This window comes from Marmota monax, unplaced genomic scaffold (assembly GCF_021218885.2).
Source record: "Marmota monax isolate L192 unplaced genomic scaffold, Marmota_monax_Labrador192_F-V1.1 WCK01_AAM20220418_F8-fsc01609, whole genome shotgun sequence".
Lineage (NCBI taxonomy): Eukaryota > Metazoa > Chordata > Mammalia > Rodentia > Sciuridae > Marmota > Marmota monax.
The window spans coordinates 11183-27208 of record NW_026694588.1 but is presented as its reverse complement, the minus strand read 5'-3'; the positions used below and the strand labels follow the sequence as shown (position 1 = coordinate 27208).

Here is a 16026-nt window from a genome sequence, read left to right as displayed (position 1 = left end):
TAAAAGTGAAATGGGTAGTAGATCTGAAAAATGGTAACAGCAAAACAAAGATAGGAGAGACAGAGGCCTGTATAAAGTGAAAGCAAGAACAATATTGAAAAGCCACTTTCACAGAGTTCTAATTGACTGTAAATTGACTATGGAATGCTGACATTGCATCCTTTGCAGAGATTTGGCTATGCATCCAGAGGAACTTAGTGAAGGTGAACTGATTGACATAAACATAGGAAGTGTGATAAAAAGGATGATGGTGTCCCAGAGGAAATGATAACTGCATAAAATTTCACATTAAAGGAACTATTAGCAATATTTCATAACATTGAAAGTATAAAGGATAAAATGTTGGAAGCTGATCAAAACTTGGACAGGAATATGACAGTTCAATTTGCCATAGCATTGAAAAGATGTTCGCTCCACGTCATAAGTTGTGTAATGAGGGATAAGCACTTCAAATTTCAAACTACTCTTTTTTGTTTTTTCCAGTACTGGAGATCAAAGTGAGGGTCTCACACATGCTAGGCAAGTGCTCTACCACTAAGCTATATCCCTGTCCCTCTTATGTTGAGACACTAAGTTGCCTCAATTGTCCTCAAACTTGCCATCCTCCTACCTAGATCCCCATAGTAACTGGAATTACAGACTTATGTCACCATGCCAAGCTCATACTATACACTACCCTTTATAAAACAAACACAAAACAAAAAAAAAAACTTTAATTCTCAATGTTGCTAATGTTAAATTAGTGTTTTGAATAAATAGTTTCACTTTTTATTTCACTATATTTATAAACCATACTAAGACAGTTTGTAAGAATTTAAGAAAAAATGTTAAAGTCACAGAAAAATTATTGTTTCTTATTGATTATTAAGATTATATTGCTTGATTTTAGTGTACACAGTCATTTTTATGGTTGTACACTATTGTGCAAAGCAAGAAGTGTGGGTATTGCCAATGCCTAAATTTTTCTTTCATAGGTTTTCATCAATGTCACCATAAATGATTCAGAAGTTGTTACCTATTACCCCACCATTAGTATAATAGTTAGTATCCTTCTGAATATATTGCATAAATTACCTGTAGGTTTATGATATTATGTTGAAAGATACCCTTTATCCTAGACAAACCAGACATATGGAAGAGCCTTATGTACCTGGAAGCGGTAACTGAACTAATATACCACTGACTCTTGGGTCCATGTTCAATTGATCAGTTATATCCAAAAGTTCTTCCTGAGAAACATCCTTAGGTTTTAGAATGAGCTCACTACAGATACCTGGAAGAAAAATAAGCAAAATCACTTACCTAACCAAAATATGGTTCTATAGTGTGTGATTCATTTCCTATGCACCCATCCCACTGGAGGGAAAGCCCCTCATACAAAGACAGTGTTCAACATATCATAGGGTAGGATTTCTCAAATAGATCAGATGTTTTCTCATGATTCACACGCATTCTTTGGTTAGTATCCCAGGTGACAATTTGCACTAATTTGATACAACCTACTATTAATATATTTAACAAGAGTAAAAATACCACTACCACCAACACTATTAGGCCAACTAGAACAGAGTAAGGGAGGTTACTATTTCATTAAAGCAAATGTAATGAATATGTAGGCCCTTTTAATATTAAGTATTCCTCTCACATCTCCCATAAAATATGAAATCACGTTGAATTCATTCCATAAAAAATCAGAAGAAAACTAGTAAGATTAACATAAACTTTGGTAACTGGATAATCTCTAATGATACATGTTATTCAAATGATGCTTATTTGATAATCATCATTTATAATGATCACACTTTTAAGTAAAAACACTAAACAATAATTCCAATTAAAACACATACCCACCTACTGCTGAGGCAGCTTTTATCTTATTCCTGACATATGTATGGCTTGCTGGGTTGTCTCCCACTAAAATGATACTGAGGTGAGGTCTTCTGTGCCCAAGGGCAATCCATGATTCCACACCTTGATGTATTTCTTTCTGGATTTGTTTGGCAATTTCAGTTCCTGAGATGACAACAGCTTCATATCTATGGAAAATGAAACAAAAAGTTTTAATACTAAAAATGCATATATATTCTTTTTGAAGAGATAAATCATCAGAGCTTAGTTAAAACCAGCACCTAACTTCAAACTTGTGCTCCATGTTATGTATGAGTAGCCCCACAGGCTTGTGACCTTAAGGCTAAATCAGTTCACTCTTGCTAAAAAATATTTCATTCATTCCACTGCATAGATTTAAGGTACAAGAATGAAAAAAACAAGGATAAGCATCCAAAATTTGATTTTCTCAATTATATTGAACACTCTTCGGATTCATAAATATATTTGTAATTTTGTGAAGGATTCCAATTCTGCTTTTTAGTTCTACTTTATAATCCACCCCCTATAGGGGAAATGTTTGTTTTCCCCAAAATTTGTATGTTGAAATCATAACCCCCAATGATATGGGATTAGGAGGTGGGTCATTTGTTAGGTGATTAGGTCAAAAGGATGAAGTCCTCATGAATGAGACTACAGAGGGTCTCATTTTTCCATGTAAGCACACAGAAGATAACTATGCATGAATCAAGGAGGAGGTCCTTACTACAAATCAAATCTCCTGGTACCTTAATCTTGGACTTCAGCCTTCAGAACTTGAGAAATAAATTTCTCTTGTTCATAAGCCACTAAGTTTATGGTATGCTAGTTTAGCAGCCTAAATAGACAAAAAAACTATTTTATACATTTCTTTATAACTTTCATTCATATACATTTTTTAATTGTCAAGCCACATACTCAAGATCTGTACTATAATATTGGCTATATTATATATTCTTTCTAAAGAGATAAATTATCAGAGCTTAGTTAAAACTAGCACCTAATTTCAAACTTGTGCTCCATGTTGTGTATAAGTAGCCCCCAAAGCTTGTGGCCTTAAGGCTAAATCAGTTCACTCTTGCTTAATACATCCTATATAAGAGCCTGAAGCCATGAGCACCATGCTATACAACTCTTTTAACTTCTCCAAGGAATAATTTTATTCTATCACCCTGATCAACACCCTGACTTAAGCTGTCAGTCTTGTCATGCTTATTATAATTATAGACTAAATCAAATTAAAATAAATATGCTTAATTTTGAGTTTTATTTTTAAAGATAAATTAATAAACTTTTTTCATTATGAATTTTTGTTTCCCATATTTTATGAATTTATTTAAGTGGCCTTTTAATACTAAAATATAAATTACCTTCTATATTAGCAAATATTAAGGGTTGCAGATATGATAAATAATTACAGCACAATTCTTTTCTAAGAGACAGTAAAAAAGTAAACACTTTTAATAAATTAATTTGTGTCAGCAATATTCAGTTAGGATAAAACATTCTTACAGAAGCAGGTTTATATCTGCTAACAGATAATTCACTCTCACAGTAAAGAACACATTTATATTTTAAAATACAAAACACTTGGTCTCTGTCTTATGTTTATAGCATGTGAATAGAAATGTTGCTGTTGATGCTATTAATTGATTCTCTGTTAAACACAATAATTTGTTCATAGACTACTATGAAGCTGTCCGTCACTAAACATGGTCCAGGGTAATTATGGACCAGATGCTACGAAGACATGTGACCCGGAGGATGTCAGAAATGACAATGGCATAAACTGATTCCTAGCTTCCAAAGAGACGAAACAACTATATACAAATTAAATTCGACTACATCCTATGTTAAGTCTGAGAATGTGGAAGGGATTCCTTTACAATAAAGCATTAAGATGTTAAATCAGATTACTATGTATAACTGAAATGATATAGCCTAGCTGGTGTTTGTGAGTAAATTAAGAATTGAGATTCTGAGAATTTTCATTAGTAACTGGTCCTTTGCATTGATTCCTTCAGTCACCTCAGAGCCCAACCAAGCCTACTTCTGTAGAAACAATAAGAAACAGAATGAAGCTACCCAGAATTAGCAGAGGCCCCATGAGAGAATGCCTACATCAGTCTATACGCTAGAAGAACTGAAAACACATTTTCTGGATCACAGAATGTAGTGCATAAAAAAATGAGACTTTTCAATATGCATACTATTGAAAAGCTAAAAGGGTAAAGTGCATCACTTACATGGAAACTATATTCCAGTTAAAGAAGACATGAAAAAAAATTTAAGTAAATATTTAATATATCATGTGTGACATAATAGAGGGAAAGGACCCATTTGAGAGCCAAAATTATTTTGTATCAATGGTTAAGGTGATACTGTTAAAAAAAAAGGTGATATTGGAACAGAAATAAATAAAACTAATAAGTAGTGTATGAAAAGAATATTAGGCCCAGGGAAGCACATAGCATAGGCAGGAGTGTGCTGGCATGTTGGAGGAACAGCAAGAGTTGCTATAGTGAGGAGAACAAATGAACCAGGAAAAGATAGGAAGTCAGAGAAGTAGCTAGATATCAGGTCATACAAGGCCCTGCAAGTCTTTAAAAGGAGATTGGCTTTTATTGTGAGACAGGCAGCCATTTAGAGATTTTGAGAAGAATGACATGAACTGATTTTCTTTTTGAAAATGAAATCTAGTGAAAATATGGAGGGTAGATTTATAAAATCACAAGGAGAGAAGGAGATGCCCACTGAGACCAGTGTATTCCAAGTAAGGGATGCTGGTGCATTAGACAGTACTGGAGGTTCATCAGGAGCATTGACTTGTAGTTCCCTTTTTTTGTGATGACATTGTCTGGCTTTGTTATAGAGGTAATGTTGACCTTGTAAAATGGGTTTGGACATGCTCCCTCTTCCATTTTTTGAAGAAATTTAAAAGGGTATTATTATTAAAGCTTGATAGTGTTCACCACTGAAGCCATCAGGTGCCCAGGGTTTTCTTTATTAAAGGGCATTTTATTACCGAGTTCAGTCTCTTATTATTGGCCTGCTCATAGCCTGTATTTCTTCATGATTCAGTCTCATAAGTTGTATATTTCTAAGAATTCACTCATTTCTTCTAGGTTATCCAATTTGTTGATGTATACTTGTTTATAGGAGTTTCTTATGATCATTTATATTTCTGTGGAATCAGTGGTAATCTTGTAATATCATCTCTTTAGTTTACAACTTTGAGGCTTCTTTTCCTTTTTTCACATATCTGTAATATTTTCTATTACATACTCTCATTGATACCTAGTTCACATCAGTGTGGTAAGAAAATACTTGATAAGATTTCAATCATCTTCAATTTGCTAAATCTTTTTTTTTTTTTTTTTGATAACCTAACATGATCTATCCTATGTGTTTGAGAAGAATGTGTATTTTTATGGCTGTTGGATGGAATGTCCTGTATATCTGTTAGGTTAACTTGGTCTATACTGTTGTCCAAGACCACTGTTCCCTTTTGATTTTCCATCTGGATTATCTGTTTTTAAAAGTGGGGTAGTGAAGTTCCTTATCATTATTATATTGATCTCTATTCCTCTCTTTAGTTCTGTAGATATTTATTTTACACATTTACAAGCATCCTATACTCTTGGAGAATTGATTCCTGTTATTACGTAATGATCTCCTTTGCCTCATTTGATTTATTTTGTCAAAGTATAATAATCCCTTATGTCCTTTGGTTACCATTTGTATAGAGTATCTTTTTTCCTCACTTCACTTTCAACCCACGTTTATACTTAAAACTAAAATATGTCTATTGTGGGCAGAATATAGTTGAACCTTGGTTTTTATTCATTAATCACTGCATTTTTTTGTTTGGACAATTTAATTCACTTGCATTCAAGATTATTACTGATAGGCAAAGAGTCACTACTATCATTTTGTTAATTATTTTCTGGTTGATTTGTATATCTTTTATTCTTTGTTCCTTTCTTGCTTTTTTCTTCTCAAGCTGATAGCCTTATGGAGAATTCCTTTTTATGTGAAGAGTTACTTTTCTTTTGCTGCTTTCAGAATTCACTGAGAATTTTGATTATAATGTATCTGTGTACTATTTGTGGTTCTTTGAACTTATTGAATTCCTCTACACAATTTAGGAAGTTTTATATCATTATTTCTTTAAATAAACTTTCTGCCCTTTTTCTTTCTCTGCTCCTTCTGAGACTCCCATAATTTGCATATTAGTTCACTTGACAGTATCTCCTAAGTACTATTTCCTCACTCTTACATCTTGAATTGGGTAAATTTGAATGACATGTCTTTGAGTTTACTGATTCTTCTTCTGTTTGATCAAGTTTGCTCTTGAAGATTTCTTGGAATTTTGGAGGTTTGTTTCAGTATTCCAAAATGTTCAGTAGCTCTAGAATTTGAAAACACACACACACACACACACACACACACACACACATTTTTGTTTTCCTATCTGTTAGCTTTTCATTACAGGGACAAAATATTAATCTATTCATAAGGTCAGAGCTCTAATGTCACAAAATACAAGACTCACAATTGATAAAATAGACTTGTTAAAGAGTTATCAGGAATTTGTTGAGATATTCTATAGGTAGATCTGAAAATCCCACAGTTTATTATTAACACGGCTCTACAGAGCCTCAGTTAAGAACCTCAGATTTAGGCCCAATACTCTCAAAGGAGGAATCCCAATCTAGTATTAGTGATAGGAGGCCATCATCTACTTTCAGTATGAAGAAAATTATGATGCATAAATATGCTTGAAATAATACTTTCACCTAGAAAGTATTCTTTTCTCTTTGTTGCCTTACCAAGTTTTAGAAATAAGAATTTTTTAAAAAAATATTTTGTAAATCAGCCTAAAAGATCTAAAATTGTTGCATTTTGCTTAAAATCTGTTAGAAATTATTAATCCACTATTGAGCAAATAGATCAAAAAGAGAAAAGAGCATTTTCAGATTTGAAGCTTTTAGTGAACTATAATTAGTGAAACCAAAGCTGACAAACAAAAATGTACCCTTTCAAACCCAAGGAAAGAACTGAACTAATTAAATGATACCTCAAGCAATGTACAAATTATTTTGAAATTCTGTGGTGGATTAAACTGTGCCCACCCCAAAAGATATGTTCAACCCCTAACCTATGGTACATAGGACCTTATTTGAAGATAAGGTGTTTGTGTTTGTAATTAAGGTTTAAGATTACATCAAACTGGAATACAGTGGGACCCTTATTCCAAAACAACTGCTGTTCTTTCAAGAAAAGAGAAAAACACACACAGAATACCCTGTAAAAATTCAGAGAGAACACAGTGATGTAACTACAGAGGCAAAGATTAAAGCTATGCACCGAGTACTAAAGAATACTAAGGACTACTGGCAACAACCAGAAGCTAGGAGAGAGAGCACGGCCCTGAAGATAACTAGATTCTAGACTTCAGGCTTCCAAAAAGTGTGAGAATAGAATTCTATTGTTTTAAGTCACCTACTTTGTGGTACCTTGCTACAACAGCCTTACTAAACGAATACCCTTACACAGTACCTGCCCTCCCTGCCACCTCCCAAGAAAGGCAGACTCCTCATACTTACTTTTCTCCCCATTGCTGAGCTAGCTTCTAAATGGGGCTTCATAGGAAAAATAGCAGAAGGGGTGGAAGGGAGTATTGAGGCAGTACTATGCAGTAAAAATTGCTCACCTAAAGCCAGACAGTGTCCACCACTAGCAGCCCTATGATCAGGCAAGTCTTGTAACTGCTCTCAAAGGCAGGCTATTCCCCCATCTGTATAACGAGAATACTTTCTGTTGACCTTACCTAAAAGGATTTGGCTAAGAGCTGATTGACTTGTTTGCAAAAATGGCTCTTTCTCCTAGTTTTTATTTAATAACACAGTCTATTCAAATAACCTGGAACAATATAAAAAACAAAGTCATCAGCATTTGGCATTATTTCTTTGCACTTATTTACCTGTACTTCCAGAAAATAAATGTAACCATTTTAATCTATGGACTACAACTCAATATAGTGTTTAATAACCACAGCAAAGTAATAAACAAGAAAAATAATCACTTTTTGTGAATCAATAAATCCCTCCACAAAATAGTAAAATATCAGAAAAATATTAGCCAAATCAATAGTTTGATTTATACAATTGACAAGTCTTACACCCTTTTTTCAATCTTCTTTTTAATCAGAATTTGAATAAGAGTTTCAGTAAACTGTTTATTTTAAAGATAAAAAGTCTAACAAAATCATTAGGAAATTCAAAGTTCTCAGCAGTTTCTGACATATATGTTAATCACTTTCTGTTTTATGGCATAACTTACACATTTTTATTTTGAATTAATAATACCCAAGGGAACCAGAGAAAAATTACATTTGGAATAAAACAAATCACTAGTACAAGGGAGCCTTTTGAGGTGTTTTTAAAGTCAATAAGTGTCAATAAACGTTAAGTTTATAAACGGTTTAAAAACATTTCATTTCATATCCTAAATACTCACACCTTGAAATTATTTCACTAAAAATCATACATTTGAAAGTTAACAGAAGCCAAGTTTTTATTATGCATGATTATTTTTTATATTCAATTTTATAACATGTTCACTAGGGACCCTAACATGTAAATTAGAACGTTGTAACAACCTAAACAAATGTGTGCTTTTTATAAACTAATTTTCCCAGGAAGAATCTTGGATGCTAATCTTTGTGCTGTGAGAACTCCTGGTTCATATGCTGAAATTTAGAGATATATTCTCAGAATAACTGTTTTAAATGTTTAAGATAGAATATGTAAGATTACAAGGAAAACCAGGTTTTTTGATATATTGTAATCAAATTATTTCTTTTTTTAAAATGAAGCATTAAATAACAGGATCTAAGGGCAGATGTTTTAACTACCATAATATCAAAGAAATGATGAATATATAAATATAGATGTTTATAGGTATCTGTGTCCACTCTATTTTTAAAATATTTTTTTAGTTGTAGATGGACACACAATATCTTTACTTTTATGTGGTGCTGAGGATGAACCCAGTGCCTCACACAGGCAAGACAAGCACTTAACCACTGAGCTACAGTCCCAGCCCCTCTGCATTCACTCTATGTTAATATATTTGTGCTTTTTATTGGTTATATTACAAGCACCAACAGTATTGTGATTTGCTGCCAATATTTACAATGGAAAAAAATGCTGGATTTATTAGATGTTAGTGACCTCCCAATCTGTTAACTCAGGATAGCAGTAGTACCCACTTCCATCAGTTGTTTTAAGAATTTAAAAATATATTGTATGTAAAAAATCTCTGCAAAATGCGTAAAGCCTCCTTGTATATTAATAAAAATTTATTTCTCAACAATAAAAATGGGTTTCTTAAAGGCAAGATGACATTCATTGCGAAGTTATAAAGAGAAAAATGAAAAAGGGTGAACATCTCTGTTTTAAATCACATAAAGGTCCTCACTTTAGAATTACAAATCTTTAGAATTACAAAACTTTTGGTTCAAAACACAGGTTTTAATGAGTGTAATCATAGATCATTAAGTGAAGAAACCTGGCTGGTATGATGTTGACAAATACATGACCTGAATCTTAAAGTAAATTATTTCATTTTTCAAGAACTAAACATTAATAGCAAGATGACCAGGTTAAGAAGTAGACAAATGATTCAATGTAATATCATGCACACATTGAAATGTTAAAAAAAAAAAAAAAAAACAAACAAAAAAAACTAACAACACACCAAAAAAGCTCATGATGTAATGTTAAATACAGTAGTCATAAGCCTTCTTGGATATATTCAGCTGTAAGATCTTCTTTGGCACTACTATTTTGTTAGTTTGGATTATGATTCATTCTGACTACAAAGATTTCTATTTTCTTGGATCCAATTTGCAATTTTTAATAGAAAATATCATTAGTTACAAATTGTTCTTTCAGTTTATCCCACTTTACAGTTCAAATTTCATCTAAGCTATTCCTAACTCTATCAACAACTTCATCATCTCTAAGCCAAGCTATTTTCAAAACTTATACAGCTGTGAAAGATAATCTAGTGCTTTAGTTTACTTGGGTTTTTTTACTCCCCTGCTGCTGTTTTTATTATCCAATCAAGGGTATTAACAAGAAAATATAACATAACTTCAAAGCATTTCAAAAACAAAGATTCCGGTCATTTAAGATAATGCGAAATTATAACTAAGACCATGACTAACAAGATCTAAGATTAACATCAGTCCCTTTTTTTTTCCTCTACTGACCCATTTTAACAAAAAACTTGGTTTTGGAAATACACATTATCTCTGAACAGCTGGACACAGATGCAATGATTAAACTAAAGCATGAGATACCAAATGGTAAAACATTTAATTTCTAAATTTATGACACAAGAACTGCTTAGAAATCAAAATTGTACACAGATGGCTATTATATCATACTTTCACTAGAATAAAATAATGCAGTAAGATAGGAAAAACCACACTACATTTGTCAACAAAACAGAATATGATTTTGAGAAACTGTCACTGGACTGCCTTTAAGATTAACTCTACAATGATTAAAATCAATCTACACAAAATCAACTTTTATAATGGCCTAACTACAGTCTGGGTCCTTCAAAAGAGTACAATGGGTCTTTAAATCAAATGATAACTCTACTGCAGAGACAGAAATACTGAGTAAATACTAAAGCAAAGTGAAGAAAAATAAAGTGTTACTGCTAAAATTTGTCTTTGTTAAATGATTAAACACATCTACCCACTCAAAAAGTCATGAATATCTACATACCATAGCATGTTTACTAGCTCCAAAAATGTATGTGTGTTTATGTGTGTGTGTGTTTATGTGTGTGTGTGTGTATATGTATATATATATTTTTTAATGTTGGCCTAGGTGTAAAAATTATAGCCATTGGCAGTGAGACATACAGAAAGGTGAGGCCTTAATAAAAAGCTGTAGGGCTGGTACACAAAAGTTTATAGATGCTAAGAATTAAGAGTATTTGCAAGGAGGGAAAAAAAGACAATCTTTCAAAATAATGATTGGAGAAATCACTAAGCAGCAAGATAAACAGAAACAAATACATGGGATTTTCATTTAGTTACTGAAAATGAGTAGTTCATGTACAGTGATCTAAAGCAGGATTTGGAGAAGTTCCTATGTTGTAGGATACCTGTAAATCTGCTTTGATCCTGGAATTAATATACACTGTCTACCCACATGGGATAGGCTGCTGCCAGGCTCCCTCCCTCCACTGAAAAGCCCTAACCCAAAATTCACATGATATTTACAACCCAGGATACTTCAAATTTATTAACTCCTTATTAAGCACAGCATGTGTAGGCAATTTCAAGAAATAAGAAACTACAATAAACAGAAGGGTTTATTTATTTGATAATAATTAATTTTCCCCAATTAATAATATCTAACATTTCATTCATAAATGGGGGAAAATCTCATTGCAAATTTTACAGAGAAAACCACTGAAAATGTTAAATAATACCTCAAGAATTTGAATTTTCCAAATTCCATCAAATATTATTTCTTGAAATTCTTATTTAAAAACTTCTCCATTTAAAATGCATTTAATATATCCCATTATTATAAGTGTCACAAATTATAGTCACAAATATAAAAAAATAATTAAAAATATTTTTCATTTCAGGCTTTAGAACACTCAGAATCTGGTGACAGATCTGTTCATTTAAAACAGTCAATATCACTAGGGAAAGAGTTATCAAACTGAAAGGTAATTTTCAGTCAAAATAATGCTAAGCTCCAAATTTCTTTCAATAGGAATAATATTAAATACAAGTGACATTCACTATGCAGAACTAGATAACTAATGTGTCACTATACATTTTTTAAAAGATGACTGAGGATAGGGACAAGTGGGGAGGCAGACAGTGGCGACCTCTGGAGGATGGAATCTCTTCTCTCTGCTGGTCCTAGAAGAGAAAAGAGACACCAATAAGCATCAACACACTGTCCAAAGTCCTCCCCACCCGAGATCCACCAGTCCACAGGTGTTTCTCAACCTTACAGCCAACCTCACCTTCAAATATGGTAATCAGTGCCAACAGAATGTCAAAAATATTACCTATCTTAATTTGATTACTTCTGTCTTTAAAAATATTATTTACTTTTACATAATTGTAATCTGCATGAAATGGTGCAGAAAGCAGCCAGACTTCTGAAAGTAATACCTCTTAACATTCATATGAATAATAGCTTTCCAAAACCATTTCACTCAATTATTTTAAATTATAAGGAGGCTTTCAAATAAGATCTAAATTCTCCATAAGTGTATATGTGCTATTGCATATGAAACGCGTAGCTACTACCAAATATTTTGGTTATATATTGTTTGCGACCTACTCAATGGTCACAGGTAACAGAAAGGATGGGGAGATGGAAGTGCTTACATCAACCTGACAACGAGAAATTAATCAACTTGTACAATTCGAAAAAGGTTATTATACTCTGGAAAGAAGCCTTAAAACAATGGAAATTCAAAGAATGATGATCTATCTAAATAATTTAGACTGGCAATATTAAATAACCCCCACAGTTCTGTAATACAAATAGCAAATAGAATTCTACAGAATTTTATTTTTCTAGGAAGTACAGCTGACTGGTAATTCCAAATCACAAGTTCTTAGACACCATTTACACTTTACACAACCAGTTCTCTGAATCACTGTTATTTTCTCACATATCACTGTGGAAGGCCTAGTTACTAGAAACCATGTCCAAAGTAAACTCTATAGTAAACTGAACTCAGTCACTCAAGACTAAGACCCAAATGTATACAGTCGGGAATGAATTAATTTAAATTAAATAAACAGCATCTATGATTACATACTATTACTCTTTCCAAGTAGCATACCAGGCACTAGAAATACTAAAGTACAGGACAATGTCTGGTCATGTAAAACAGCAGAGAAAATGCCTTTTTGGAAGCCCTGAACGTTTGAAAACAAAGGTTCTTCTGGAATCGCTGGCTCTGAGTGAATGCAATTTTAGCTTAAGTTGTATTTTCTAACTAAAGTAAGTAAAGTAGGTGAACTGTTTCTGGGTTCCACTGTGCATCTACATTGTACTAGCCGCAAACAAGTCCACAGGGATGTAATAAATCTAAAACTGAACGCCTGAGAGAAGTTTGGGAAGCGCCAGAGAATCAGGTTGAACGTCTGGTTTTGTGAAACCATTAAGAATTTTAGATCTGGATAAGAGCTCAGCAAAGAAAGGAATTCACACAACCAGTCCTCTGAATCACAGTTATTTTCTCACATATCATTGTGAGAAATTCTGAACAACTAAATTCTGGACAATTCCTCGGAAACACAACAGTAACCAAAACAGAAACAACTGTTTGACCAAGCAGACAGGCTTTTATGGCACCTTTCCTGGGAGCTTCAAATGTCTTCATAAGTCACTCAACTGCAATTGCTGCAAAGATGTAAGGTGCTGGGGCGGCAGCACAGGGCGGAGTGCGTCCCAGTGGCCGAGACCAGGCAAAGGCCACCTGCCCGCAAGACCACGTTCACCGCGAAGGCTGGCCTCGCCCCTAGCGCGCCTAGCGCGACTCCCAATCGGCTTTGGCCCGCGCGCCGCTCTCGTGCTGAGGGCGCCAGTCACCGCATCCCACGGCCAGCGGCTCAGCGGCCCGCGCCCGCAGTGCCCGTACCTCACGCCGCTGCTCCGAAAGCCAGCGGACCCGCGCCGGGCCGTTCCCGGGGACACCACGCGGGGTGCAGCGCTCTCGCCCAGCGCCGGCCCTCGGCCCAGGAGACCACGGAGGAGCGAGGAACCACGGGCCAATACTGTCATGGCCGTAACACCGGCTTCCCACCCCGGGTTCCACCTCCCGCAGCTGGAATCCTCACCGCCAGAAGCCGGCTCTGCCCCCACCCGGCCTGGCGGAGCAAGCGCTTGGGCCAGCTGCCGGGTTCTGGGTCGCTGTGCTGGGCGGGGCCAGGAGCAGAGCTCCGGGTGGGGTTGGTCCGAGAGGAGCCGAGTCCTCAGGGGCGGGGCCAGGAGACGGACCCCTGGGAAGGCGGAGCCCAGAGGAGCCGGGTCCTTAGGGGCGGGGCCAGGATCCGATTTCTGGGCGAGCGGAGGGTATTGAGCGTTCCAGAGAGCTGGAGACCTCAGAGGCTGGCGTTGTGGCCTGGCGGCCGGTGTCTGCACCCACCCACATTCTGCTGACCTTCCCATAGTGAGGGCTCAATGAAGACATCCGTACCAATAACTTCAGGCAGCCCCCCTTTTCCCTAAGTCAGACTCCCGCCTCGTCCCCAGGGTTAGGTGGAATTTGACCTGAAGCTGAAAAGTAATAGGGTCTTTGTTTCCCAATGCCTTTAGGTGACCTTGGGATACCTAGAAGAAAGAAGTCAAGTCTAAAGAGATGAAGATTTGAATATGTGGAGGAGAACCTCTTCCAGCAAGTTCCTTATAAAATGTTTAATATGTGTGTATGTATATGTATGTGTATATATGTATATATATATATATACACACACACACACACATACATATATGCGTATATATATGTATATATGTGTGTGTATACACACACACACGCACACACATATCAGACGATTGATTCGATATTCCAGTTAAGACAATAAGAGTCATAGATAAAACCATCTGCAAAGTCAACAGGAATTATTTCTCCCTGGGGCTGGCTGCAGCTGTGAAGAGTCATAACAATCTCTTTTCAGAACTGCTTTTTGACTGAGAAAATTTGTTTTCAAAAGTTACAGACTGTTAGAAAATTGTTCTTTAAAAAGTATATCACTAAGAATGAGCATCTTGTCTTGCTGATATGTCAATTTGACACAAAGAAACAACCTAGAAGAAAACAGAAAATTTTAGCAACTAGATTTTAGATCTAAATCAAAATATATTTTTTAAAATCCATTAAATCAAAAAATCACACACACAAAAATTAATTTTAAACTGCTGCTGTGCAAAAAGGCACTGTTAGGAGAAAATATTTGTGAAACTTTCTGATAAAGAAAGTGCCCGGTGCCATGGCACACATCTGTAATCCCAGCAGCTGGTGAGGCTGAAGCAGGAGGATCATGAGTTCAAAGCCAGCCTCCACAAAATCAAGATGCTAAGCAACTCAGTGAGACCCTGTCTCTAAATAAAAATACAAAATAGGGCTGGGGATTTGGCTCAGTCAGTGGCTGAGTGCTTGGTACCAAAAAAAAAAAAAAAAAAAAAAAGAAAAGAAAAAGAAATGTTTTGTACCTCAAATATATATATATATATATATATATATATATATAAATTTTAAACTTAATAACAAAAATTAAACAAGCCAGCTAAAAATTTGCAGAATATCTGAACAGATAACCTACCAAACACAAACAAGATACACAGATGAAAAAGAAAGCACATAAAAGAAATATATTTAATATCATTTGCATTAAGGAAATGCAAATTAAATAACCATAAAATACCACTACATTCCTGGAAAAATAGCTAAAGTCCAAAAGCTGACAAAGATATGGAGCAACAGGAGCTATCATTCATTTTGACAGGAATAAAAATGATTTAATTGCTGGGTGGTGTATGCACACCTGAAATCCCAGCGACTGGGGAGGCTGAGGCAGGAGGATCTCGAGTTCAAAGCCAGCCTCAGCAAGAGTGAGGTGCTAAGCAACTCAGTGAGACCCTGTCTTTAAATAAAATACAAAACAGGGCTGGGAATGTGGCTCAATGGTTGTGCCACCCTGAATTCAATCTCCTGTACAAAAAAAAAAAAAATCAATCACTGTTAGTCACTGTTAGTCAGCTGTCACTGTAACAAGAGATAATTAACTTAATTTTTAATTAACTTAAAAAGAGGAAAGGTTTATTTTTGCTCACAGTTTCAGAGATTCCAGTCCATGATCAATTGGCCCTGTTGCTGAGGGTCTGTAAGAGCACATCACATCATGGCAGGAGTATGTAGCAGAGGACACTAATTCACTTGATAGCAGTCAGGTGGGGGCTCCAATATCCTATTCGAGGGTATATCCCCAGTGACCTAACTTCCTTCCACTCATCCCCACCTTTTAAAAATTACACCATCTCCCAACTGGTCCATAGGCTGGAGACTAGGGCTTTAACACATGGGCCTTTAGGA

At 35.2% G+C, this 16026-nt stretch overlaps 1 protein-coding gene across 5 annotated transcripts in view; it reads right to left on the bottom strand.

Annotated features, from left to right (window-relative positions):
- LOC124077233 (bifunctional methylenetetrahydrofolate dehydrogenase/cyclohydrolase 2, mitochondrial-like) overlaps positions 1–13847 on the bottom strand; it is a 35807-nt gene extending 21960 nt beyond the window's left edge. Inside the window, exons 1-4 of one of the 5 annotated variants that reach the window (XR_006846571.2) lie at positions 13576–13842; positions 11745–11833; positions 1852–2036; positions 1151–1273 (exon numbers count right to left, since the gene is read on the bottom strand). Coding sequence is in view for 2 of the 5 variants with exons in the window: in XM_046421456.2 (XP_046277412.1) it covers positions 1151–1273; positions 1852–2036; positions 13576–13718 (451 nt within the window). In the remaining 3 variants the exon portion in view is untranslated. Of the gene's footprint in view, positions 1–1150; positions 1274–1851; positions 2037–7699; positions 7792–11744; positions 11834–13575 lie in introns of those variants that run through there. The other 4 variants (XR_006846573.2, XR_006846572.2, XM_046421456.2 and 1 more) reach the window with 4 other exon arrangements.
- Positions 13848–16026: the final 2179 nt, after the last annotated feature.